General features: G+C 44.9%; 1 protein-coding gene across 1 annotated transcript in view; it reads left to right on the top strand.

Annotated features, from left to right (window-relative positions):
• LOC126366001 (uncharacterized) overlaps positions 1-26,473 on the top strand; it is a 351,266-nt gene that overhangs the window by 231,195 nt on the left and 93,598 nt on the right. The window contains exon 4 of the mRNA XM_050008830.1: positions 7,422-7,625. Coding sequence (XP_049864787.1) covers positions 7,422-7,625 — 204 coding nt within the window. The remainder of the gene's footprint in view (positions 1-7,421; positions 7,626-26,473) is intronic.

The raw sequence follows: 26,473 nt of genomic DNA, 5'->3' as shown, positions 1-26,473 counted from the left end.
CAAACACTCTGTTTCTCACAGTAATGACAACTTACAGGTATTATATACCACTAACAAAGGCAATAAAATGGACCTCTTACGGGAACTAGAAATATATGTTCACCCCGTCAGTTCACCCCAGTACAATCTAAACGAGCAGCTGAGCTAGCCGATAAACATTTTCTAAATAATTTCCTTGGACTGTTCACAGAAATCGATCACCTTGTAACCTTTTAATTTTGTATTTCATGCAACTATGATATCAACCGTTATGTTAATCAAATATCTGTATGATAATCCTTGCATTGTAAACAACACATCAAGCGTATGGCACATGTATGATGTTCAGCGCTGACAATAAAATAATATTAAGAAATGTGCCGAAGTAATTTATTTATAATATGTGTGTTGTGTGGAATTCAACAACATATAATTCGACCTGGAAAACCACTCTGACCATTACGAAACAAATCGCCTTCTACTGGAACTGGTGTAAGTGACAACTATTTTGCACCACATGTAAATGAATGCAAGCGCTTTCGGGTATTTTTATTAATGAAACAACATATACAGTGGCACTAAATACTCAAATATTCTTGTGCAGTGTGAGAGCAGACGACATGTCATCGATCAAAACGTTTGCGTAACTAAAAATATTAGCCTTTTGGGTATCGTGGCTAGAAACCCGTTATCTCACTAAAATAAAACATTTAAAAAGTATTTGTGGCTGGTTTCGTCATTCACCAGCTGCCAACAATTTCGTCTCCCTTGGTTACGGAAGGACGCACCATACCAGCACCACCAATTCACTTACATTTGAATGCACTCAGATCTTACATAATGCCCTCACAACTATACAGAACGACCGACACTTGCAACGTATTCAGGGTACGATAGACGTGTAAGAATTATGGGCAAATTTTAAACACATTGTAAATCACGCATTGCACAAGTATGTGCCGAAAAAGTGGGTTACGGACCGAAAAGACCCACCGTGGTTTAACAACGCAATTCGGAGAATACTTAGGAAGCAAAGACAGTTGCACTCGCGGTATAAGAAAGATCGGGAGAATGAGGAAAGGAAAAAGTTAGTAGAGATTCGTGCTGCTGTGAAAAGAGCGATGCGCGAAGCATTCAACCACATGGAGGGCTTCCATCCAGTCACTCACTGATCAGTCAGGCCTGGCAACGGAAGACAGCCAAACGAAAGCTGAAATTTTAAATTTAGCATTTGAGAAATCTTTCACGCAGGAGGATCGTACAAACATACCGCCGTTTGAGTTTGTAATGGCTCTGAGCACTATGGGACTTAACATCTGTGGTCATCAGTCCCCTAGAACTTAGAACTACTTAAACCTAACTAACCTAAGAACACCACACACATCCATGCCCGAGGCAGGATTCGAACCTGCGACCTTAGCGGTCACGCGGTTCCAGACTGAAGCGCCTAGAACCGCATGGCCACACAGGCCTGCCGCCGTTTGAGTCTCGTACAGATTCCCGTATGGAGGACATAGTAATAGACATCCCTGGGGTTATGAAGCAGCTAAATGGGTTGAAAATAAATAAATCTCCAGGTCCTGATGGGATTCCAATTAGGTTTCTCAGAGAGTACTCTACTGCATTGGCTCCTTACTTAGCTAGCATTTATCGCGAATCTCTTGCCCAACGTAAAGTCCCGAGCGTCTGGGAAAAAGCGCAGGCCTGTATATAAAAAGGGTAGAAGGACGTATTCTCAAAACTACCGAATATATCCTTAGCATCGGTTTGTTGCAGGATTCTCGAACATATTCTCAGTTCGAATATAATGAATTTCCTTGAGACAGAGAAGTTGCTATCCACGCATCAGTACGGTTTTAGAAAGCATCGCTCCTGCAAAACGCAACTCGCCCTTTTTCCACGTGATATCTTGCGAACCATGGATTAAGGGTATCAGACGGATGCCATCTTCCTTGACTTGCGGAAAGCGTTTGACTCGGTGCCCCACTGCAGACTCCTAACTAAGGTACGAGCGTTTGGGATTGGTTCCCAAATATGTGAGTGGCTCGAAGACTTCAGAAGCAATAGAAGCCAGTACGTTGTCCTGGATCTTGAGTGTTCATCGGAGGTGAGGGTACCATCTGGAGTGCCCCAGGGAAGCGTGGTAGGTACACTGTTGTTTTCTATCTACATAAATGATCTTTTGGATAGAGTGGATAGCAATATGCGGCTGTTTGCTGCTGATGGTGTGGTGTACGGGAAGGTGTCGTTGTTGATTGACTGTAGGAGGATACAAGATGACTTGGACAGGATTTGGAATTGGTGTAAAGCATGGCAGCTAACTTTAAATATAGATAAATGTAAATTAATGCAGATGAATAGGAAAAAGAATCCTGCAATTCCTGAATACTCCATTAGTAGTGTAGCGCTTGACATATCACGTCGATTAAATATTTGGGCGTAACACTGCAGAGCGATATGAAGTGGGAAAAGCTTGTAATGGCAGTTGTTGGGAATGCGGATGGTCGTCTTCGGTTCATTGGTAGAATTTTGGGAAGATCTGGTTTATCTGTGAAGGAGACCGCTTATGAAACACTAATACGACCTATTCTTGAGTACTGCTCGAGCGTTTGGGATCCCTATCAGGTCGGATTGAGGGAGCACGTAGAAGCAAATCATAGGCGGGCTGCTAGATTTGTTACTGGTAGGTTTGATCATCACGCGAGTGTTACGGAAATGCTTCAGCAACTCGGGCGGGAGTCTCTGGACGAAAGGAGGCGTTCTTTACGTGAATCGCTACAGAGGAAATTTAGAGAACCAGCATTTGAGGCTGACTGCACTACAGTTTTACTGATGCCAACTTATATTTTGCGGAAAGACCACAAAGATAAGAGAAATTAGGGCTCGTACAGGGGCATCACGCGAGTGTTACGGAAATGCTTCAGCAACTCGGGCGGGAGTCTCTGGACGAAAGGAGGCGTTCTTTACGTGAATCGCTACAGAGGAAATTTAGAGAACCAGCATTTGAGGCTGACTGCACTACAGTTTTACTGATGCCAACTTATATTTTGCGGAAAGACCACAAAGATAAGAGAAATTAGGGCTCGTACAGGGGCATCACGCGAGTGTTACGGAAATGCTTCAGCAACTCGGGCGGGAGTCTCTGGAGGAAAGGAGGCGTTATTTTCGTGAATCGCTACTGAAGAAATTTAGAGAACCAGCATTTGAGGCTGACTGCAGTACAGTTTTACTGATGCCAACTTATATTTCGCGGAAAGACCACAAAGATAAGAGAAATTAGGGCTCGTACAGGGGCATCACGCGAGTGTTACGGAAATGCTTCAGCAACTCGGGCGGGAGTCTCTGGAGGAAAGGAGGCGTTATTTTCGTGAATCGCTACTGAAGAAATTTAGAGAACCAGCATTTGAGGCTGACTGCACTACAGTTTCACTGATGCCAACTTATATTTCGCGGAAAGACCACAAAGATAAGAGAAATTAGGGCTCGTACAGGGGCATCACGCGAGTGTTACGGAAATGCTTCAGCAACTCGGGCGGGAGTCTCTGGAGGAAAGGAGGCGTTATTTTCGTGAATCGCTACTGACGAAATTTAGAGAACCAGCATTTGAGGCTGACTGCAGTACAGTTTTACTGATGCCAACTTATATTTCGCGGAAAGACCACAAAGATAAGAGAAATTAGGGCTCGTACAGGGGCATCACGCGAGTGTTACGGAAATGCTTCAGCAACTCGGGTGGGAGTCTCTGGAGGAAAGGAGGCGTTATTTTCGTGAATCGCTACTGAAGAAATTTAGAGAACCAGCATTTGAGGCTGACTGCAGTACTGTTTTACTGATGCCAACTTATATTTCGCGGAAAGACCACAAAGATAAGAGAAATTAGGGCTCGTACAGGGGCATCACGCGAGTGTTACGGAAATGCTTCAGCAACTCGGGCGGGAGTCTCTGGAGGAAAGGAGGCGTTATTTTCGTGAATCGCTACTGAAGAAATTTAGAGAACCAGCATTTGAGGCTGACTGCAGTACAGTTTTACTGATGCCAACTTATATTTCGCGGAAAGACCACAAAGATAAGAGAAATTAGGGCTCGTACAGGGGCATCACGCGAGTGTTACGGAAATGCTTCAGCAACTCGGGCGGGAGTCTCTGGAGGAAAGGAGGCGTTATTTTCGTGAATCGCTACTGAAGAAATTTAGAGAACCAGAATTTGAGGCTGACTGCAGTACAGTTTGCTGATGCCAACTTATATTTCGCGGAAAGACCACAAAGATAAGAGAAATTAGGGCTCGTACAGGGGCATCACGCGAGTGTTACGGAAATGCTTCAGCAACTCGGGCGGGAGTCTCTGGAGGAAAGGAGGCGTTATTTTCATGAATCGCTACTGAAGAAATTTAGAGAACCAGCATTTGAGGCTGACTGCAGTACAGTTTTACTGATGCCAACTTATATTTCACGGAAAGACCACAAAGATAAGAGAAATTAGGGCTCGTACAGGGGCATCACGCGAGTGTTACGGAAATGCTTCAGCAACTCGGGCGGGAGTCTCTGGAGGAAAGGAGGCGTTATTTTCGTGAATCGCTACTGAAGAAATTTAGAGAACCAGCATTTGAGGCTGACTGCACTACAGTTTCACTGATGCCAACTTATATTTCGCGGAAAGACCACAAAGATAAGAGAAATTAGGGCTCGTACAGGGGCATCACGCGAGTGTTACGTTAATCCTTCAGCAACTCGGGCGGGAGTCTCTGGAGGAAAGCAGGCGTTATTTTCGTGAATCGCTACTGAAGAAATTTAGAGAACCAGCATTTGAGGCTGACTGCACTACAGTTTTACTGATGCCAACTTATATTTCGCGGAAAGACCACAAAGATAAGAGAAATTAGGGCTCGTACAGGGGCATCACGCGAGTGTTACGAAATGCTTCAGCAACTCGGGCGGGAGTCTCTGGAGGAAAGGAGGCGTTATTTTCGTGAATCGCTACTGAGGAAATTTAGAGAACCAGCATTTGAGGCTGACTGCACTACAGTTTTACTGATGCCAACTTATATTTCACGGAAAGACCACAAAGATAAGAGAAATTAGGGCTCGTACAGGGGCATCACGCGAGTGTTACGGAAATGCTTCAGCAACTCGGGCGGGAGTCTCTGGAGGAAAGGAGGCGTTATTTTCGTGAATCGCTACTGAAGAAATTTAGAGAACCAGCATTTGAGGCTGACTGCACTACAGTTTCACTGATGCCAACTTATATTTCGCGGAAAGACCACAAAGATAAGAGAAATTAGGGCTCGTACAGGGGCATCACGCGAGTGTTACGTTAATCCTTCAGCAACTCGGGCGGGAGTCTCTGGAGGAAAGCAGGCGTTATTTTCGTGAATCGCTACTGAAGAAATTTAGAGAACCAGCATTTGAGGCTGACTGCACTACAGTTTTACTGATGCCAACTTATATTTCGCGGAAAGACCACAAAGATAAGAGAAATTAGGGCTCGTACAGGGGCATCACGCGAGTGTTACGAAATGCTTCAGCAACTCGGGTGGGAGTCTCTGGAGGTAAGGAGGCGTTATTTTCGTTAATCGCTACTGAAGAAATTTAGAGAACCAGCATTTGAGGCTGACTGCACTACAGTTTTACTGATGCCAACTTATATTTCGCGGAAAGACCACAAAGATAAGAGAAATTAGGGCTCGTACAGGGGCATCACGCGAGTGTTACGAAATGCTTCAGCAACTCGGGTGGGAGTCTCTGGAGGAAAGGAGGCGTTATTTTCGTTAATCGCTACTGAAGAAATTTAGAGAACCAGCATTTGAGGCTGACTGCAGTACAGTTTTACTGATGCCAACTTATATTTCGCGGAAAGACCACAAAGATAAGAGAAATTAGGGCTCGTACAGGGGCATCACGCGAGTGTTACGGAAATGCTTCAGCAACTCGGGCGGGAGTCTCTGGAGGAAAGGAGGCGTTATTTTCGTGAATCGCTACTGAAGAAATTTAGAGAACCAGCATTTGAGGCTGACTGCACTACAGTTTCACTGATGCCAACTTATATTTCGCGGAAAGACCACAAAGATAAGAGAAATTAGGGCTCGTACAGGGGCATCACGCGAGTGTTACGGAAATGCTTCAGCAACTCGGGCGGGAGTCTCTGGAGGAAAGGAGGCGTTATTTTCGTGAATCGCTACTGACGAAATTTAGAGAACCAGCATTTGAGGCTGACTGCAGTACAGTTTTACTGATAGCAACTTATATTTCGCGGAAAGACCACAAAGATAAGAGAAATTAGGGCTCGTACAGGGGCATCACGCGAGTGTTACGGAAATGCTTCAGCAACTCGGGCGGGAGTCTCTGGAGGAAAGGAGGCGTTATTTTCGTGAATCGCTACTGAAGAAATTTAGAGAACCAGCATTTGAGGCTGACTGCACTACAGTTTCACTGATGCCAACTTATATTTCGCGGAAAGACCACAAAGATAAGAGAAATTAGGGCTCGTACAGGGGCATCACGCGAGTGTTACGTTAATCCTTCAGCAACTCGGGCGGGAGTCTCTGGAGGAAAGCAGGCGTTATTTTCGTGAATCGCTACTGAAGAAATTTAGAGAACCAGCATTTGAGGCTGACTGCACTACAGTTTTACTGATGCCAACTTATATTTCGCGGAAAGACCACAAAGATAAGAGAAATTAGGGCTCGTACAGGGGCATCACGCGAGTGTTACGAAATGCTTCAGCAACTCGGGTGGGAGTCTCTGGAGGAAAGGAGGCGTTATTTTCGTGAATCGCTACTGAAGAAATTTAGAGAACCAGCATTTGAGGCTGACTGCAGTACAGTTTTACTGATGCCAACTCATATTTCGCGGAAAGACCACAAAGATAAGAGAAATTAGGGCTCGTACAGGGGCATCACGCGAGTGTTACGGAAATGCTTCAGCAACTCGGGCGGGAGTCTCTGGAGGAAAGGAGGCGTTATTTTCGTGAATCGCTACTGAAGAAATTTAGAGAACCAGCATTTGAGGCTGACTGCACTACAGTTTTACTGATGCCAACTTATATTTCGCGGAAAGACCACAAAGATAAGAGAAATTAGGGCTCGTACAGTGGCATATAGGCAGTCATTTTTCCCTCGTTCTGTTTGGGAGTGGAACAGGGAGAGAAGATGCTAGTTGTAGTACGAGGTACCCTCCGCCACGCACCGTATGGTGGATTGCGCAGTTGTGTATGTAGATATAGATGTAGATGTACTGCACAGGTGTCGTTCGTGATCAAATACATCGCAACATGCTGGCTTGGCTAGGATCTGCATTTATGTTCAAGCGTGCGCTTCTCGCAGTGTTTCCAAGTTTTTGTCCAGTCTCTGGAATTTTACCCTCAAACTAGCCTAGTCCCAAGACTTTTCAGCTCGTCCTCCAGATAACGACGGCAGGCTGTGTGAAAGCCAGCGTGTGGTGCCGCAGGTGGGCAAGTTCCTGGCGGGGGAGGACGGGGAGGCGGGCGCGCGCTACCTGCAGAGGCTGCGCGACTTCGCCTGCGACGGCGACTTCTTCGGCCGCATGGTGGCGCTGGTGCAGCCGCGCGAGCCGCTCGCCGTGCTCTGCCACGGCGACTGCTGGACCAACAACCTGCTCTTCCGGTACGGCGACGACGGCGCCATTGTCGAGGTACTGCCGTCCTACGCTCCGACCTCCGGCCGTCACCACTCATTCCACTACACTGACACTGTCACAAGGATCCTTAGACCATCATGCCATTATTTTATTTTATATTACTTTACGTCATTATTTTATTTTATATTACTTTATTTCAGCACTGAACGACCTAAGGTTTAACATCGGAAGAGGCACCAATGTTAGCACTGAATAGGGGAACATGGAGGAATTTTATAAGAGGGCTATGCCCCAGACTGAACTCTGAAAGGCATAATCACTCTTAAATGATGATGATGATGATGATGAAAGACCTAAGTCCAAACAAGGCCCCGGGAGTAGACAACATTTCATTAGAACTACTGACAGCCTTGGGAGTGCCATCCCGGACGAAACTCTACCATCTGGTGAGCAAGATCTAGGAGACAGACGAAATACCCTCAGAATTCAATAACAATATAATAATTCCATTGCCAAAGAAAGCAGGTCTTGACAGATGTGAAAGTTACCGAACTGTCAGTTTAATAAGTCACGACTGCAAAATACTAACACGAATTCTTTAGATACGAATAGAAAAACTGGAAGAGGCCGACCTCGTGGAAGATCAGTTTGGATTCCGTAGAAATGTTGGGACACGTGAGGAAATACTGACCTTACGACTTATCTTATAAGAAAGATTAAGGAAAGGCAAACCTACATTTCTAGCACTTGTAGACTTAGGGAAAGAAGGCCGCGGTGGCCAAGCGGTTCTAGGCGCTTCATTCCGGAACCGCGCGACTGCTACGATCGCAGGTTCTAATCCTGCCTTGGGCATGGGTGTGTGTGATGTCCTTAGGTTAGTTAGGTTTAACTACTTCTAAGTTCTAGAGGACTTATGACCTCAGATGTTAAGTCCCACAGTGCTCAGAGCCATTTGAACCATTTTGAACTCCGAGAAAGCTTTTGACAATGTTGACTGAAATACTCTCTTTCAAATTCTGAAGGTGGCAGGGGTACAATACAGGGAGCGTAAGGCTATTTACAATTTGTACAGAAAGCAGATGGCAGTTATAAGAGTGGAGGGACATGAAAGGGAAGCAGTGGTTGAGAAGAGAGTGAGACAGGGTAGTAGCCTCTCCCCGATTCTATTCAATCTGTATATTAAGCAAGCAGTAAAGGAAACAAAAGAAAATTTCGGAGTCGGTATTAAAATCCATGGAGAAGAAACAAAAAATTTGAGATTCGCCGATGACATTGTCTTGAAAGTGTCTTGAAAAGAGGCTATAAGATGAACATCAACAAAAGCAAAACGAGGATGTCTCTGCAACTCATTTCTAACCATCAGCAAAAAATGTGCCGGACACCCATTGTGTTGATACCACATTCTGTTCCTTGTTCCCAAAGGTATTTCTTCTAATAATACATCTAATGTTTCTTGTAGGAACGTGGTGTACTTCCTACCATTAATATTTCCTTCTATGAAATAGGGGCCTATAATTCTGTTCTCCAGACTCCCACACCATACATTCATCTACCACGGTTTTTGTTGTGCAACTTGCCGCAGCCAACATGGATTTTCAGCTGCCCAATAATGCATGTAATGTAAATTAACATCTTCATGGTTCATGAATATAGCCTCGTCAATTCAAATTAATAAATGTGTCATCCCTCTGAATCTGAAGTTGAGCCTAAAGGCAGAATTCAGTGCGACGCATACAATTCGTACCCGTTAATTCTTGATGGAGACTGATATGGTAAGGATGATATTTATGGCGATGCAGAACATGAACGACACTACTCTGGCTCATGCCAGATTCCCTTGCGATTTGACGCGAACTAACACAAGGATCTCGAACCACAGTGGCAAGAGTACCAATTTCCGTTTCCTCGTTAGTAACTTTCCTTTGCCGGATACATTTCCGATACGTTAAGGATGCAGCTATTCTGAATTTATCATATACATATTTAAATGTTCGACGTGTATGATGAGTACGCTGAGGATATGTTTCAGCTGATAAGTCTCCAGCTCTCACTGAATTTCGTTGCCATTCTCCGTAAATGAGAAGCATATCGACTTGTTCTTCGAAAGAATACATCATTCACATTCGCTTGATTCGAAGATACTAGTCTTACCGTTTCTGTTATTGTTGTATTGCGAAACCGTCGAATGGCACATTAGACGGATACGTCGTATTCGGCGAATATTTACTTTTTTTTCTGTGGGACTTAACATCTGAGGTCATCATCCGCTAGAACTTAGAACTACTTAAACCTAACTAACCTAAGGACATCACACACATCCATTCTCGAGGCAGGATTCGAACCTGCGACCGCAGCGGTAGCGCGGTTTCAGACTGAAGAATATTTACTATTTGCACGATATACGAGAGACAATTGTCAGTGCATGTGCTTCGATAAGTGCCGAAGTGATAAGGAATACCACTCAATCCATGATAAGAAGATTGGAGCACTGCGTTGATACCAGTGGTAATCACTTCGAACACCTTGTGTAAATAGATTTTCATGCCACCTTTTTCACCTTCGTTGACCTTCAGAGACCTTACTGTTACACATCATTGGATTCGTCTTGATAGCCGCTGTCAGAAAATAAGAACCAAACTGTAGCATCACATTTAAAGAAAACGAAGCTGACTATATCTCTGACGCGACCCCACCCCCACCTAGCAACAAACATCCAACTTCATACTATGGCCCCCATTGTCCCATGCAACATTTGTCCCACAAACTTTTCAGCGATATCATACTGTCGGAATTATTCTCGGTGGCAATAGTTACCCTGTATATATTAAAAAGTATTTAGTCTATACATGTGTAAACGTTTCCACAGTAACACGTAAAAATTTTAAGTAAATCGGAAAGATACATTCTGAGATCTCTATATAGTACATATATTACATATACATTAAAAATATACGTGCCTTAAAGAATTAGGTACATAAAAATACTGTTTTAGTTCCACGTTGTGTCAAAGTTTCAAACCAGTTGGTCAAGAACTTCCGTTGATTGACCAACATTTACGTTTTTGTAACGTTTCCCGTTACATTACATATATATTACGTATATACCAGAAGGCGTTCCTGTAGGTGTATAAAACCACTTGAGTTTTCGAGTGCACATGCATTCGCCGATGAACCTCTGCCGGCTGCTCCAGCCTCTGCCGCATCTCGTCCACATACAGTGGCGAGCCTGAATGTGTGACAACCTACCGCCTGCTTCTGTCTCACAAAAGACCCACTCAGGCGTCTCTTTCACCACTCGCCTCTCACCCCAGCCCCCATTCCGTCCAAGAAACGCCCTCATTGTTCATCTTTCACTCTAGTTTCTTACGTTAACATTCTAGATCCTTGTGAGGTTCAAAATAATACCAAAATTTTAGATTTATTTTGTTTCTATAAAACCGTTAGAGTCTAATTTAGTGCTAAATGGACCATAACTGTATAATAGTTAATGTAATAACATGAAAGGTTTGTGTCTGAATTTTGCTGTCAAGTTTTCCACCAATGATTGGTTTCTCGCCTGACGTCAGCGACGCTCGCCCCACTGTGTCGGTCGCAGATAGCATGCTGCTTGCATTGTGTGCTGACGACGATCGGTCTCCGGACTAATAATGGCTTGACTGTCTGACGCCTTCAAGGTATGAATGACCTCGGCTCTCCAGTGACACCTGGACTTCAACGCAGCAAAAGACGAGCAGTTATCATCAGTCAAAATACCCGGTCAACCTGAAACGCTCATTTCCAATGGAACAGAGCTGATACATTACTGGCCATTAGAATTGCTACACCACGAAGATGACGTGCTACAGACGTGAAATTCAACCAACAGGAATAAGAAGCAGTGATATGCAAGTGATTAGATTTTCAGAGCATTCACACAAAGTTGGCGCCGGTGGCGACACCTACAACGTGCTGACATGAGGAAGTTTCCAACCGATTTCTCATACACATGCAGCAGATGCTGGTGTTGCCTGCTAAAACCTTGTTGTGATGCCTCGTGTAAGAAGCATAAATGCGTACCATCACGTTTCCGACTTTGATAAAGGTCGGATTGTAGCCTAGCGTTGGTCGAGATCCAATGACTGTTAGCAGAATATGGAATCAGTGGCTTCAGGATGGTAATACGGAACGCCGTGCTGGATCCCAACGGCCTCGTATCACTAGCAGTCGAGATGACAGACATCTTATCTGCATGGCTGTAACAGATCGTTCAGCCACGTCTCGATCCCTGACTCAACAGATGGGGACGTTTGCAAGACAACAACCATCTGCACGAACAGTTCGACGACGTTTGCAGCAGCATGGACTATCATGTCGGAGACCATCACTGCGGTTACCCTTGACACCGCATCACAGACAGGAGCGCCTGCAATGGTGTACTCATCGGCGAACCTGGGTGCACGAATGGCAAAACGTCATTTTTTTCGGATGAACATAGGTTCTGTTTACAGCATCATGATAGTCGCATCCGTGTTTGGTGACATCGCGGTGAACGCACATTGGAAACGCGTATTCGTCATCGCCATGCTGGCGGATCACCATGCGTGATGGTATGGGGTGCCATTGGTTACACGTCTCGGTAACCTCTTGTACGCATTGACGGCACTTTGAACGGTGGACGCTACATTTCAGATGTGTTACGACCCGTGGCTCTACCCTTCATCCCTTCCCTGCGAAACCCTACATTTCAGCAGGATAATGCACGACCGCATGTTGCAGGTCCTGTGCGGGCCTTTCTGGATACAGAAAATGTTCAACTGCTGCCCTGGCCAGCACATCCAGCACGTTTTCCAGATCTCTCACAAACTGAAAACGTCTGGTCAATGGTGGCCGAGCAACTGGCTCGTCACAATACGCCAGTTACTACTCTTGATGAACTGTGGTATCGTGTTGAAGCTGCATGGGTAGCTGTACTTGCACACGCCATCCAAGCACTGTTTGACTCAATGCCCTGGCGTATCAAGGCCGTTATTACGGCCAGGGGTGGTTGTTCTGGGCACTGATTTCTCAGGATCTATGCACCCAAATTGCGTGAAAATGTAATCACATGTCTGTTCTAGTATAATATATTTGTACATTGAATACCTCTTTATCATCTGCAATTCTTGTTGGTGTAGCAGTTTTAATGGCCAGTAGTGTATATATATTGACATCACGTTGGACGTTGGACGTTCGACATTGGCCAAGGCGGCACCAGCATCTTCAGGAAATGCGGTGGAAAGCGGGATATCCTACGTGCCTCAACCTGATGCTACACTCAGTGGCTACGTTACCCGATCACCTTGTCGTCATCCTCAACAAGACACCTCTCCAGTTGGTCCTGGAACACGCCGCTGTAGTTTGATAGAATACTGGTGATTCACACATCCAGCTAAACACCCTGTAAACAGTTTGTCCAGAATCGTGTATTGTGACTAAGACACCACCCGCCAAATGGTTGCCCATCCGCAACAACTCACAAGCGTCCTCCGCCTCCCCTCCATCCCCTGTCTCGTAGAGAGAGTTTTAGGGACATTTCATAATTACTCTGAGTACTTTGTGCTCGAATGACACTACCCCCTTTTCCTGTTCCAGTCGTGTATAGTGAGCGAGAAGAACGATTTCCGGTAAGCCTCCGAGTGGGCTCGAATGTCTCTCTGGTTTCATCTTTGTGGTCTTCTCGCGAGATACTCTTAGGAGGAAGAGGTATATTTGTTGACTCTTCTAGGCACATACTCTCTAAGAACTCTAACGATACGCCACACACCGTGATACGAAACGCTTCTCTCGCTTAGTCTGCCACTGCAGTTGACTGATCATCTCTCTGAAGCTTTCGTGCTTAGTAACTGAACCTGTAACGAAACGCGCTGCTCTACTTTGGATCTTCTCTATTTCTTCCAGCAGTCGTGTATGGTACGGATCCCACATTGAGAGCAATATTAAAGTACTGGAAGAACGAATGTTTTGTAAGCTACTTACTTTAGTGAGGGACTACATTTCCTGAGGAATCTTCCAATGAATCTCAGCATGGCATCTGCCTTACGCCCGATTAATTGTATGTGGTCGTTAAATTCCAGATCCCTCTCTACGCGTAGTATTAGATATTTTGCGGAAGTAACTGCTTCCAGTGATTCTCCTGCAACTGCCTAATCATACAACGACGGGTATTTCTTCCATTTATGCGCAATACGTTATATGTCGAGGATCATCTGCCACTCCCTGCAAGTACGACATTGCAGTGCCTGTGTTGTTCAGAAGTACTGAAATAAAGTTTTTATCTACTGACACATGGCGAGCGACTTCCAATTAAAATGTCTCCCCTATACGGCACTGTTAGATATGCGATCCATACTTCGTCACTTCGGTAAGTTAGGGACCTGTACAGGACCTGAAAGGTTATGGAAAACGCTAAAAATTGGTATATATATTCCTGAATGTATTCTCCATTTGAAGGCAAGTTAGAATTAAATTATTATTATATACTATAGTCAGTATGTCAAACAAACGTTAACATTTCAAAAATACAAATACAAAACAAGTGTACGTGATTCATCCCCAACAAAATTTCTCAAAAGTACAATTAAATGTAATTTCTGTTCTAATACTGCCAAACACTTTAACTACGATAAATCACTTATAGTATTGAATAAAAGATATTCTCAAGTTATTTTCAGTCTCATAAACACGTGTCACATATGAATTTGTATATCTCTGTAGCTGAAGAGTATGTTTCGTCATTCCAAACCAATCATTTCGAGCAACAAATCCGTTTCTCTCTCCTTCGTTTCCCCTACTGGGAAAACCAAAATAATCTTTATAAATAGCAAATAAAATCCAATTTTAATAACTATCTTTATTTTCGTCCTGGGAACGAAATCTGGAACTCCAAGGCGGCGAAATTACGCACCTCCTCAGATTTATCATCATGGCGACTGCAGTGACATACGCCAAACCCTTGACTATGGCGATTATACATCAGAAACTACAACACACGAATGAAATGCGGCCCCATATTTGAACACAAGTCAGTGCTCACACTAGAAATAGCAGACTATTAATTTCACTGCAGCACTAACTCACCTCAGCGCAAAAAATATTAGTTCACTCATAAACGGAAACTAAACGTACGACACACAGAAGACTCTCTCAATAAGACAATGGAGTTAGTTCAGACATGTGCAAGCAGCTGAACATCAGTTGCCATTTATAGAAGCAGGGACGGAATTAGGGCCCCTAACCTTACATAATGGAAGTACTAGTGCGGGGTGTAGACACATGGTTGACGACATATGGAAGCTTGGTTGTGGCCCTGGAGCGTCCTCGGGTAGCCTAATGGTTAGGCGACCGATCGCTATAAGATGGAAATCTGTGTTGGAGTCCCGTTCCGGAATAAATTTTCACTCTCGTCATTTCATTATAGAGCTGTTGGCTGCCCATATTCGCAACTGTGAATACATTTCGTGTACTCCATGCAAGCGTCGATCCTCTGTAAGCTTTCCTGCCTTTCGCTACAAGTTTCTAGCGCCGCGACTTCTCCATGTACAACAGCTTCATCGACGAAAAGCCTCATGAAATTTCTGGCGTTATCTGCTAGGTTATATATATATATATATATATATATATATATATATATATATATATATATATATATATATATTGTGAAAAGTAATGGTCCTATAACGCTCCCCTGGGGCTCGCCCTAAGTTACTTTCGTGTTTGAAGACTTCTCTCCCTTCAGAATCATACACTGTGTTCGGTTTGCTAGAAACTCTTCACATCCAATCAAAAAATTGGTCTGGTTATCCGTAGGCTCATATTTTGCTCATTAGAGGTAGTGCAGACCTGAACTGAATGCCGTCCGGAAATCAAGGAAGCTAGCATGTACCTTAGCGCCTGTATCTACTGCTTTCTGGGACTCGTGAACTAACAGAGCGAACTGGGTTTCACGCTATAATTGTTTCCGGAACACATGCTGATTCCTGCATAGGAGATCTTCATCTCCAGAAACGTCAAAATACGCCAGCATAAAACATGTTCCAGAATTCTACAACTAACCGACGTCAGAGATACGGGTCTATAGTTTTGTGTGTGTGTTCGACGATCCTCTTTGAAAATGGGAATGACTTGCGCCTTTTTCCAATTGTCAGCACCCTTCGCTCCTCCAAAGATCTAAGGTACACTTCTGATAATAGAGCGGCAAGTCCTTTTCATACTCTATGTGGAATCATGATAGTATTCTGTCGGGTCCAGTGGACGGCCTCCTGTTGTGCGATTTCAGTTGCTTGTCTATTTCGTGGTCACTTATTACGGTATCAGTCATGTTGTCGTTCTTGCGACTATTAAAAGGAGCTACTACGGAAAGACACAACAGCCTCAGACCCACTATATCCATGAACTTGGACACAAAATCAATCGCAGCGCCAGTAAAAGACGGTCAGATCCGTTAACAGTATAGACAGCACCAAACGAATTACAGAACTGTAGATATCATCGTTAACAACAATTAAGTTACGAACTATACAAACTGGAAGGAAAAATATCTGAATGTTGTGGACTTCATCATAATCAGAGCGTACAGAAGAAGACCCTAGTAGGATTCCACTACTCTTGCACAGGTTGACCAATATAAAACCGAACCCACAACGTAATCGATGTAGAATCTGTAGATTACGTTTAAATGAAATTTATGAATGAATAGTTGTTTAAATGATGCGTTTCTTAACATTAGTGCTTTTATTATTACTACTGTAGCAAAAGTCTTGCGAGATGATCACTGGACATCGACGTTGTGACAACCTGCATGCCAACTGAAGACAGGATGCAGCTGTGTGCTCGACTTATCATATTGTCTTACACACAACTTTGTTGTCAATTTCGGCGATTGCTCCTTCACTGTTCACCTTCAGTTCATCATTATTTTGGGGTTACCTGCCTGAACTCTTTCCTATGAGTAGCCGCAAAGGAAAGAATTGCAGGTAGACGATTCTGGCAACATGGAGGCCACAGTCTACTGTGAAAACTGCATAAACGCCATTGAGCAAATCGTTGGATTTGTGACACGTAGCTCCGCCTTGTTGAAAGAAGCTGCACTATTTTTCATTATGAGTTAACTGCGCATAGAATTTTTCGAAAATTATCAGGTAAACTTGTGTATTGTCAGTTCGGTCAAAAAATATTGGTCCCATTATACGATTCCCGGAGACGGCAACCCAAACACCCATTTTCTCAGCGTGTAGTGGACGCTAGAATACCTCTCGAGGATTCCTCGGTGTCCAAATCCCAGTATTCTGCGAAGTGACATGGCTGGACAGATGAAATTACGTCACGTGCGGCATGAAGTACGACGTCATGTCTGTCTGTCCACTAACAATGTTTTCAGAAGACAGTTGTCATAATCAGTATCAGTTTCTCCGTCTCCTTCAGCTGTTGCACAGATTTAGCGCGGTTTGGTTAAAATTTTAATTTGTGAAGAGTTTTACGACAAAATGGATATTTAGCGCCATACTGCTATGATAACTCAAATAGTGATTTTTTCTGGACTTGCAGTAATTCTCCTTTCAATATTGACAATGGCTTGTGCAATCATAAAAGAAATATGCAGTTCCGTTTTAAATTTCAAACTGTACCTGATGATATATATGCTGCTTTGTGCTGAGTTACTGGCATTCGGAAATTTTTCTGCGAACACTTAGCATGCGTGTTTCACAGAATGATTGAGGACGACTACAGACTGAAACACAGAGTGTTCGGAAATTCCCGTTACAAACTTATAGGACTTGTAGGCGGGAGTCAATACGCAATATTTTGAACAGGAAACTCTGTGACGCTTTCAGTCCAGACCTGTAATGCGTCTACGTCTGCTGAGGGAAAGAGAAAATTCTCAGAGCTGCTTGTGTTGGTATGTAATAGGCTTGACAGGATGACGCATACTACGTCAGCTAGTTACCTGATGTCACTCAATATCTGGCTTGCTACGAGACCTGCCTCTGTGGTTTTGAGACGTCTCAGCAGACGATGAGGTGAAAGATGGATAGGCTGACGTGCTCCAGCCGCGTGGCCACCGCGATATGGACTACTTCTTGCAGGGCCGTATGCAAAGTTTATTTTACGAGACTCTTGTAAAGACAGAGGAAAATATGATGGCACGAGTTGAGGCCGCTGCAATAAAATCTGAAGAGATCACTTGGGATGGGGAGTATGTACCAGAACACGCTTTGTAGGTACAGTGTCTATAGCAAAGTTGGTAGTCGCCACATCGAGGCGCATTTGTAATGCATCAGTATTGTTATATTCGTACACAGTATGCTGGGGTCTTTCTTTTTGTTTTAGAATAATTTAAACACGCAATCATTAATTGTTAATACACTACTGGCCATTAAAATTGCTCCACCAAGAAGAAATGCAGTGGACAACTAAATTATACTAGAACTGACATGTGATTACATTTTCACGCAATTTGGATGCATAGAACCTGATAAATCAGGACCCAGAACAACCACCTCTGGCCGAAATAGACGCCCTGATACGCCTAGGCATTGAGTCAAACAGAGCTTGGATGGCGTGTACAGGTACAGCTGCCCATGCAGCTTCAACACGATACCACGGTTCATCAAGAGTAGTGACTGGCGTATTGGGACGAGCCAGTTGCTCGGCAACCATTGACCAGACGTTTTCAACTGGTGAGAGATCGAGAGAATGTGCTGGATGTGTTGGCCAGGGCAGCAGTCGAACATTTTCTGTATCCAGAAAGGCCCGTACAGGACATGCAACATGCGGTCGTGCAGTATCCTGCTGAAATGTAGGGTTTCGCAGAGATCGAATAAAGGGTAGAGCCATTGGTCTTAAAACACATCTGAAATGTAACGTCCAGTGTTCAAAGTGCCGTCAATAGTAACAAGAGGTCACAGAGACGTGTAACTAATGGCACCCCATACCATCACGGTATGTGATACGCCAGTACGGCGATGACGAATACACACTTCCAATGTGCGTTCATCGCGTTGTCTCCAAACACGGATGCGACCATCATGATGCTGTAAACAGATACTGGATTCATCCGAAAAAAACGACGTTTTGCCATTCGTGCACCCAGGTTCGTCGTTGCGTACACCATCGCAGGCGCTCCTGTCTCTGATGCAGCGTGAAGGGTAACCGCAGCCATGGTCTCCCAGCTGATAGTCCATGCTGCTGCACTCGTCGTCAAACTTCGTGCAGATGGCTGTTGTCACGCAAACGTCCCCATCTGTTGAGTCAGGGATCGAGACGTGGCTGAACGATCCGTTACAGCCATGCGGATAAGATGCCTGTCATCTCGACTCCTAGTGATGCGAGGCCGTTGGGATCCAGCACGGCGTTCCGTGTTACCCTCCTGTACCCACCAATTCCATATTCTGCTGACAGTCATTGGATCTCGACCAACGCGAGCAGCAATGTCGCGATACGATATACCGTAATCGCGATAGGCTACAATCCGACCTTTATCAAAGTCGGAAACGTGATGGTACGCATTCCTCCTCCTTATACGAGGCATCACAACAACGTTTCACCAGGCAACGCCGGTCATGTGCTGTTTGTGTATGAGAAATCGGTGGGAAACTTTACTCATGTCAGCACGTTGTAGGTGTCGCCACCGGCGCCAACCTTGTTTGAATACTCTGAAAAGCTAATCATTTCCATATCACAGCATCTTCCTCTTGTCGGTTACATTTCGCGTCTTTAGCATGTCATCTTCGTGGTGTAGCAATTTTAATGGCCAGTAGTGAAGAGATAAACTTGCTTAAGTGATAAATGGAGGTTTGCTTTGCTTCCTTTCAAATCGTTACGTAATGGTTGTACTGCGTCACGGTTAATTCAGCCCTTCAAACCGAAGTTGGTCAGTTAAAAATTTGAACCGAAACTACCCTCGAAAGGAAACGATACGTTTCCGGACTTGGGTTTCCATTCAAAACATTATCTTCGCTCTTCCGTGTGCCAGTCCTAGAAGTTTCTGAACACCCTGTATAGTTACCCTCTTCCGGATTTTGAGCAACACACTCTACGCAAGTACAACTGATCTCACAACATTGTACTTCACTGTAACCATATGACGAACGGGAACAATAGTCAGTAGTTAACATATATGTAGTGTGTCGCTACTTGTGTAAGAGTCCTTCGTAAATAATGTTGGTAGCGGCGTCACTACGATTCCGGTTTTATGTTGTCTTTTCCATTCAGTGTAATGAAATACAACACGTCCGGTCGGAAGAGCACACAGACAGCGGCTATCTGCGTGCTGTGGCAGGGATCTGAGCTGTCCCTCCCGTGGTTGCGTAAGGCGGCGCAGCACGGCACGCGCGTGTCCGTGGAGGCCGAGTCACGGGCGCATGATGCGATAGCCCGTCGCTTACGTAAGCGCCCACACAGGACCGAGGACCCGGTTCCACCGGCGGCCGCTGCCCACTACACTTCCGATCCACCGGCGGCGGTCCCCTTCCAGCGCGTCTCGAGAAGTGCCTTTCGAAGTAGGGCACAGGTGAAGAAACTCAACATGTGCACGGAGCGTGACAAAACAACGGAAGAAGTATTCTTGTGTTATCGGACAGAGTCAAGCCTGGCTTCTGTGAGGTTCCTACTAATCTTCTAAAGATAACGGGTACAAATCCGTTGAACCGCTGATTCCATACAACTTACGCTCTCAGTTGGCAGCACGAGAGAATTTCGAGTAGGTGATACGCAGATGTCGTTTTTCGATCCTCGACTGCAACACAAGATCAATTCGTTTTTTATACGCTACTGGCCATTAAAATTGCTACACCACAAAGAAAACGTGCTACAGACACGAAATGCAACCGACAGGAAGAAGATGCTGTGCTATGCAAATGATTAGCTTTTCAGAGCATTCACACAAGGGTGGCACCGGTGGCGACACCTACAACATGCTAACATGAGGAAAGTTTCCAAACGATTTCTCATACACAAACAGCACTTGACCGGCGTTGCCTGGTGAAACGTTGTTGTGATGCCTCGTGTTAGGAGGAGGAATGCTTACCATCACGTTTCCCACTATGTAGCCTATCGCGATTGCGGTTTATCTTATCGCGACATTGCTGCTCGCGTTGGTTGACATCCAATGACTGTTAGCAGAATATGGAATCGGTGGGTTCAGAGGGGTAATACGGAACGCCCTGTTCGATCCCAACTGTCTCGTTTCACCAGCAGTGTCATGAAAGGCTTCTTATCCGCATGGCTGTAACGGATTGTACAGCCACGTCTGGATCCCTGAGTCAACAGATGGGGACGTTTGCAAGACAACAAGCATCTACACGAACAGTTCGACGACGTTTGCAGCAGCATACACTATCAGCGAGGAGACCATGCCTGCGGTTACCGTTGACGCTGCATCACAGACAGGAGCGCCTGCGATGGCGTACTCAACGACGAACCTGGATGCACGAATGGCAAAACGTCATTTTTTCGGATGAATCCATGTTCTGTTTACAGCATCATGATGGTCGCATACGTGTTTGGCGACATCGCGGTGAAAGCACATTGGAAGAGTGTATTCGTCATCGCCATGGCGTATCACCCGGCGTGATGGTATGAGGTGCCATTGGTTACCCGTCTCACTCACCTCTTGTTCGCATTGACGGCACATTGAACAGTGGACGTTACATTTCAGATGTGTTCAGAATGCGTCGCTCAACGCGTGGCTTCAGTTCAGCCACGTTCGTCATTAGAACATTGAGCACAACATACTTCAGACAACCCCATAACCAGGGGTCACATTGACTAAGTTCAGATTATCTGGATGACTAGGCTGGAGGGAAATGACTGCTGATAATTCCAGCATTTCCGAAATGCCTGTGCAGCAACGGCTTCGCTGGCTTTACAATGTGCGGAGAAGCGCCATCTTGAATAACAATTATACCACCCACACGTCCACGCTGTTGGAATGATGTTGCTGCGCAAAAGAGTCTCAGCGTTTACCAGTGACGCTACAGCTAGCAGGACCTGCAGAACTCATATACGGCACTACGACATTCGATGCTGTCAATCCGCACCACGCAGTCATCTTTGCAGAATGAAGTGGTGCTGGTTGATGTGTGTGTGGATTTTCCGTTGTCCATATTCTGCAGTTATGCATATTGACATGTGCTTGGCGACGGAAATGGGTTTCGTCTGTCCACAGAATGTTCCATGGCCATTTGTTGTCCACTTTCACACGTGCAAGTTATTCCAGAGCGAACATTTGTCTTGGAGGAAGGTCAGCAGGAGGCAACTCCAGAAAAGGGGTGACTTTGTATAGACAGTAATTTAGGACGTTTCGTAGCATTTTAGGCCCAGTGTTTACAGACATGTCCACCGTTAGGGCAATTGCCAGTGAACTGCATGTTTGCACACCGCCGCTCCACCGCTCTTGCAATCTATGGTCACATCTTCGACAGATGCCGGTCAACTGTTTTCCTGCAGCACAGGATAGCCGAGGGGTCTAAAAGCGCCTTGCCACGGTTCTCGCAGCTCCCCCCGTCCGAGGTTCGAGTCCTCCCTAGGGCATGGGTGTGTGTGTGTGTGTTCCTTAGTGCAAGTTAGTTTAAGTTAGATTAAGGGGATCACACTCTGCCTATCTGATCCATTTTAATTTGTAGACCCATTTCTGAAAAAACTATTTGATGCAGGATCTTAAAATTTTTACTATATGTTACATGATGCTAAAAGAGTCAACTGTACTAAATCTACTTCATCCATTATGTAGTTTTTAAGAAATACTTTTTTACATTTATTAACAAAAAATATTAAGTTTTTTCTGCAGAAAATATTCTTTTGTGAACTTCCTGTTGTTGTTGTTGTTGTGGTCTTCAGTCCTGAGGCTGGTTTGATGCAGCTCTCCATGCTACTCTATCCTGTGCAAGCTTCTTCATCTCCCAGTAATTACTGCAACCTACATCCTTCTGAATCTGCTTAGTGTATTCATCTCTTGGTCTCCCTCTACGATTTTTACCCTCCACGCTGCCCTCCAATACAAAATTGGTGATCCCTTGATGCCTCAGAACATGTCCTACCAACCGATCCCTTCTTCTGGTCGTTTTGTGCCACAAACTTCTCTTCTCCCCAATCCTATTCAATACTTCCCCATTAGTTATGAGATCTTACCCATCTAATCTTCAGCATTCTTCTGTGCCACCACATTTAGAAAGCTTCTATTTTTTTCTTGTCGAAACTATTTGTCGTCCATGTTTCACTTCAATACATGGCCACACTCCATACAAACACTTTCAGAAATGACTTCCTGGCACTTAATTCTATACTCGATGTTAACAAATTTCTCTTCTTCAGAAACGCTTTCCTTGCCATTGCCAGTCTACATTTTATATCCTCTCTACTTCGACCATCATCAGTTACTTTGCTCCCCAAATAGCAAAACTCTTTTACTACTTTAAGTGTGTCATTTCCTAATCTAATTCCCTCAGTATCACCCGACTTAATCCGACTACGTTCCATTATCATCGTTTTGCTTTTGTTGATGTTCATCTTATATCCTCCTTTCAAGACACTGTCCATTCCATTCAACTGCTCTTCCAAGTCCTTTGCTGTCTCTGACGTGGTACATAAACATACGTGGTAGGAAATTGCTCTTTAAGTACTCGAAAAAAAAATTTTACAGCAAAATCCTTTTCAGAGTACTTAAATAAAACCTTAATCTATCTAAATATTATGAAAACCTAAAATCGATTGGATAGCTAAACACTCGGGAGTAAAAAAAAAAAGTCCCTAACGTGCAATGTAGGGGATACAAAGATCTAAAATACACTCCTGGAAATTGAAATGAGAACACCGTGAATTCATTGTCCCAGGAAGGGGAAACTTTATTGACACATTCCTGGGGTCAGATACATCACATGATCACACTGACAGAACCACAGGCACATAGACACAGGCAACAGAGCATGCACAATGTCGGCACTAGTACAGTGTATATCCACCTTTCGCAGCAATGCAGGCTGCTATTCTCCCATGGAGACGATCGTAGAGATGCTGGATGTAGTCCTGTGGAACGGCTTGCCATGCCATTTCCACCTGGCGCCTCAGTTGAACCAGCGTTAGTGCTGGACGTGCAGACCGCGTGAGACGACGCTTCATCCAGTCCCAAACATGCTCAATGGGGGACAGATCCGGAGATCTTGCTGGCCAGGGTAGTTGACTTACACCTTCTAGAGCACGTTGGGTGGCACGGGATACATGCGGACGTGCATTGTCCTGTTGGAACAGCAAGTTCCCTTGCCGGTCTAGGAATGGTAGAACGATGGGTTCGATGACGGTTTGGATGCACAGTGCACTATTCAATGTCCCCTCGATGATCAGCAGAGGTGTACGGCCAGTGTAGGAGATCGCTCCCCACACCATGATGCCGGGTGTTGGCCCTGTGTGCCTCGGTCGTATGCAGTCCTGATTGTGGCGCTCACCTGCACGGCGCCAAACACGCATACGACCATCATTGGCACCAAGGCAGAAGCGACTCCCATCGCTGAAGACGACACGTCTCCATTCGTCCCTCCATTCACGCCTGTCGCGGGCTGCACGATGTTGGGGTGTGAGCGAAAGACGGCCTAACGGTGTGCGGGACCGTAGCTCAGCTTCATGGAGACGGTTGCGAATGGTCCTCGCCGATACCCCAGGAGCAACAGTGTTCCTAATTTGCTGGGAAGTGGCGGTGCGGTCCCCTACGGCACTGCGTAGGATCCTACGGTCTTGGCGTGCATCCGTGCGTCGCTGCGGTCCGGTTCCAAGTCGACGGGCACGTGCACCTTCCGCCGACCACTGGCGACAATATCGATGTACCGTGGAGACCTCAGGCCCCACGTGTTGAGCAATTCGGCGGTACGTCCACCCGGCCTCCCGCATGTCCACTATACTCCCTCGCTCAAAGTCCGTCAACTGCGCATACGGTTCACGTCCACGCTGTCGCGGCATGCTACCAGTGTTAAAGACTGCGATGGAGCTCCGTATGCCACGGCAAACTGGCTGACACTGACGGCGGCGGTGCACAAACGCTGCGCAGCTTGCGCCATTCGACGGCCAACACCGCGGTTCCTGGTGTGTCCGCTGTGCCGTGCGTGTGATCATTGTTTGTACAGCCCTCTCGCAGTGTCCGGAGCAAGTATGGTGGGTCTGACACACCGGTGTCAATGTGTTCTTTTTTCCATTTCCAGGAGTGTATAAGCAGAAAAATGGGTGAACTTCCTAATGGGGGAATATTAATGAATTTTTTACCAGAGGTGGCTTTTTATGTTATGCAGAGTCTCTAAAAATTTCCTTCATTTATCTAACATAGTTTCTGATATAATGGGGCATATGTACAGAAAATTTTGGTTTGCGGGAAATTGACTTTAAAGAAAAAACTTTTGAAATTTGTAACTTACAGTTTATTAAAACTGTCCTGCTGCATATGATGCCCCTTCTTTGGCCTCTGGCAGGTCTTTCAGCTTCTTTTTCACCCTCCTGGACGTTTGTCCTGCTTTCTTGGCCATATTAGATGCAGACCTGTCTGCATCGGCTATCCTCATTTTATCGCAGTGTTGCAACCCAGTGATCATATTTTCACCAGAATTAATTCCGAGCCTTTTCAGTGCCCAACACTTTCCAATATTACCACAATTAAATGTAATAACAGCATCATGAACTTCTAGTTTCATTGTATGCATGCCTACAAATACAGTTTTAGTAAAGTGGTTCCACATAATGCTGCTGAAACATTCATTTGCGTTCTTTGTCTGCCCATGCAGACATTTCCTTAGAAGGTCAGGATGAGCCAAGTCTCTGCAAATAGGTTTAATTGTTGTAATAAGAGCAGCAGGAAGAGAAAGCTGGAGAGAATAAGATTCTCGAGTTGCCTGAGCCCTATCGTATTTGCACCACGAATTTTCTCCTGATGGGCACAACTCATGACGTGGCTTATCATCAGTAGAGTACTTATGGAGCAATATGACCCAAACATCTCCTTTCATTGCCTCCAGATTTTCTTTATTTCACCTAACTGCCTGCCAATAGTATACCTGCAAGTTTTCTATAACAACTACTCGCAATCACACTTGAACATAACTAACCGCGTGTTTGGAAGCGTGTTGTTTACAAACAGCAGAAACAAAAGAATACCGACCGTTGCATTACAAGGACATCTAACACACTTGGGAGTAAAAAGATACCTAACGTGCAATGTAGGGGATATAAAGATCTAAAATATAAGCAGAAAAATGGGTGACGGAAAAGTGGGCGTGGCACATAAACACACGTGGTCGTAAAATGCTCTTTAAAGGCTCGAAAAAAATATTTTGCAGCAAAATCCTTTTCAGAGTTCTTAAATAAAACCTTAAATATAATGAAAACGGAAAATCGATTTTTTCGACCTTAACCACGGTGTGATCCCATTAAATAGTCTGTAAGGTTAGAGACCGATGACCTCAGCTGTTTGGTCTGATTAGGTCTTACCACAAATTTCCAGTTTCTAACTGATTTCCTCCTCCTGCCACATTGAGCTGCAGAAGAATCTGTGTTTTCGAATTTTGTAGTCATTTTCTCCAGACCCTTAGCAGGCATCGGACCAACGCCTTTTTTCACACTCTTGAAACTTCTGCAGAACTGCTGGAGCACAGTCGCCGTTCTTCTAAAAGAGCTTTACCAGCAGCCCCCGATCCTTCATGGAGACAGTCGTGTCGAGCGTCTCGGACGCAAAATGAAGAACAGCCGTGTGCCGCACGTTTGTTGGTGTGCCTATTCTGACGCTTACGGCGCCATCTGCTGGTACAATTTTCGTTATTTTTTTCCTTCGCTGTTTCCCCCCTTCGTCAATAATACGCTGTTCAAATTTGACGTCATCCTTAACAGTGATTCTTTTACTATAGCGTTTTGTAACTG

The sequence above is a fragment of the Schistocerca gregaria genome, chromosome 4, assembly GCF_023897955.1.
Source record: "Schistocerca gregaria isolate iqSchGreg1 chromosome 4, iqSchGreg1.2, whole genome shotgun sequence".
NCBI classification, from domain to species: domain Eukaryota; kingdom Metazoa; phylum Arthropoda; class Insecta; order Orthoptera; family Acrididae; genus Schistocerca; species Schistocerca gregaria.
This window is presented reverse-complemented; position numbering and strand designations above follow the sequence as displayed.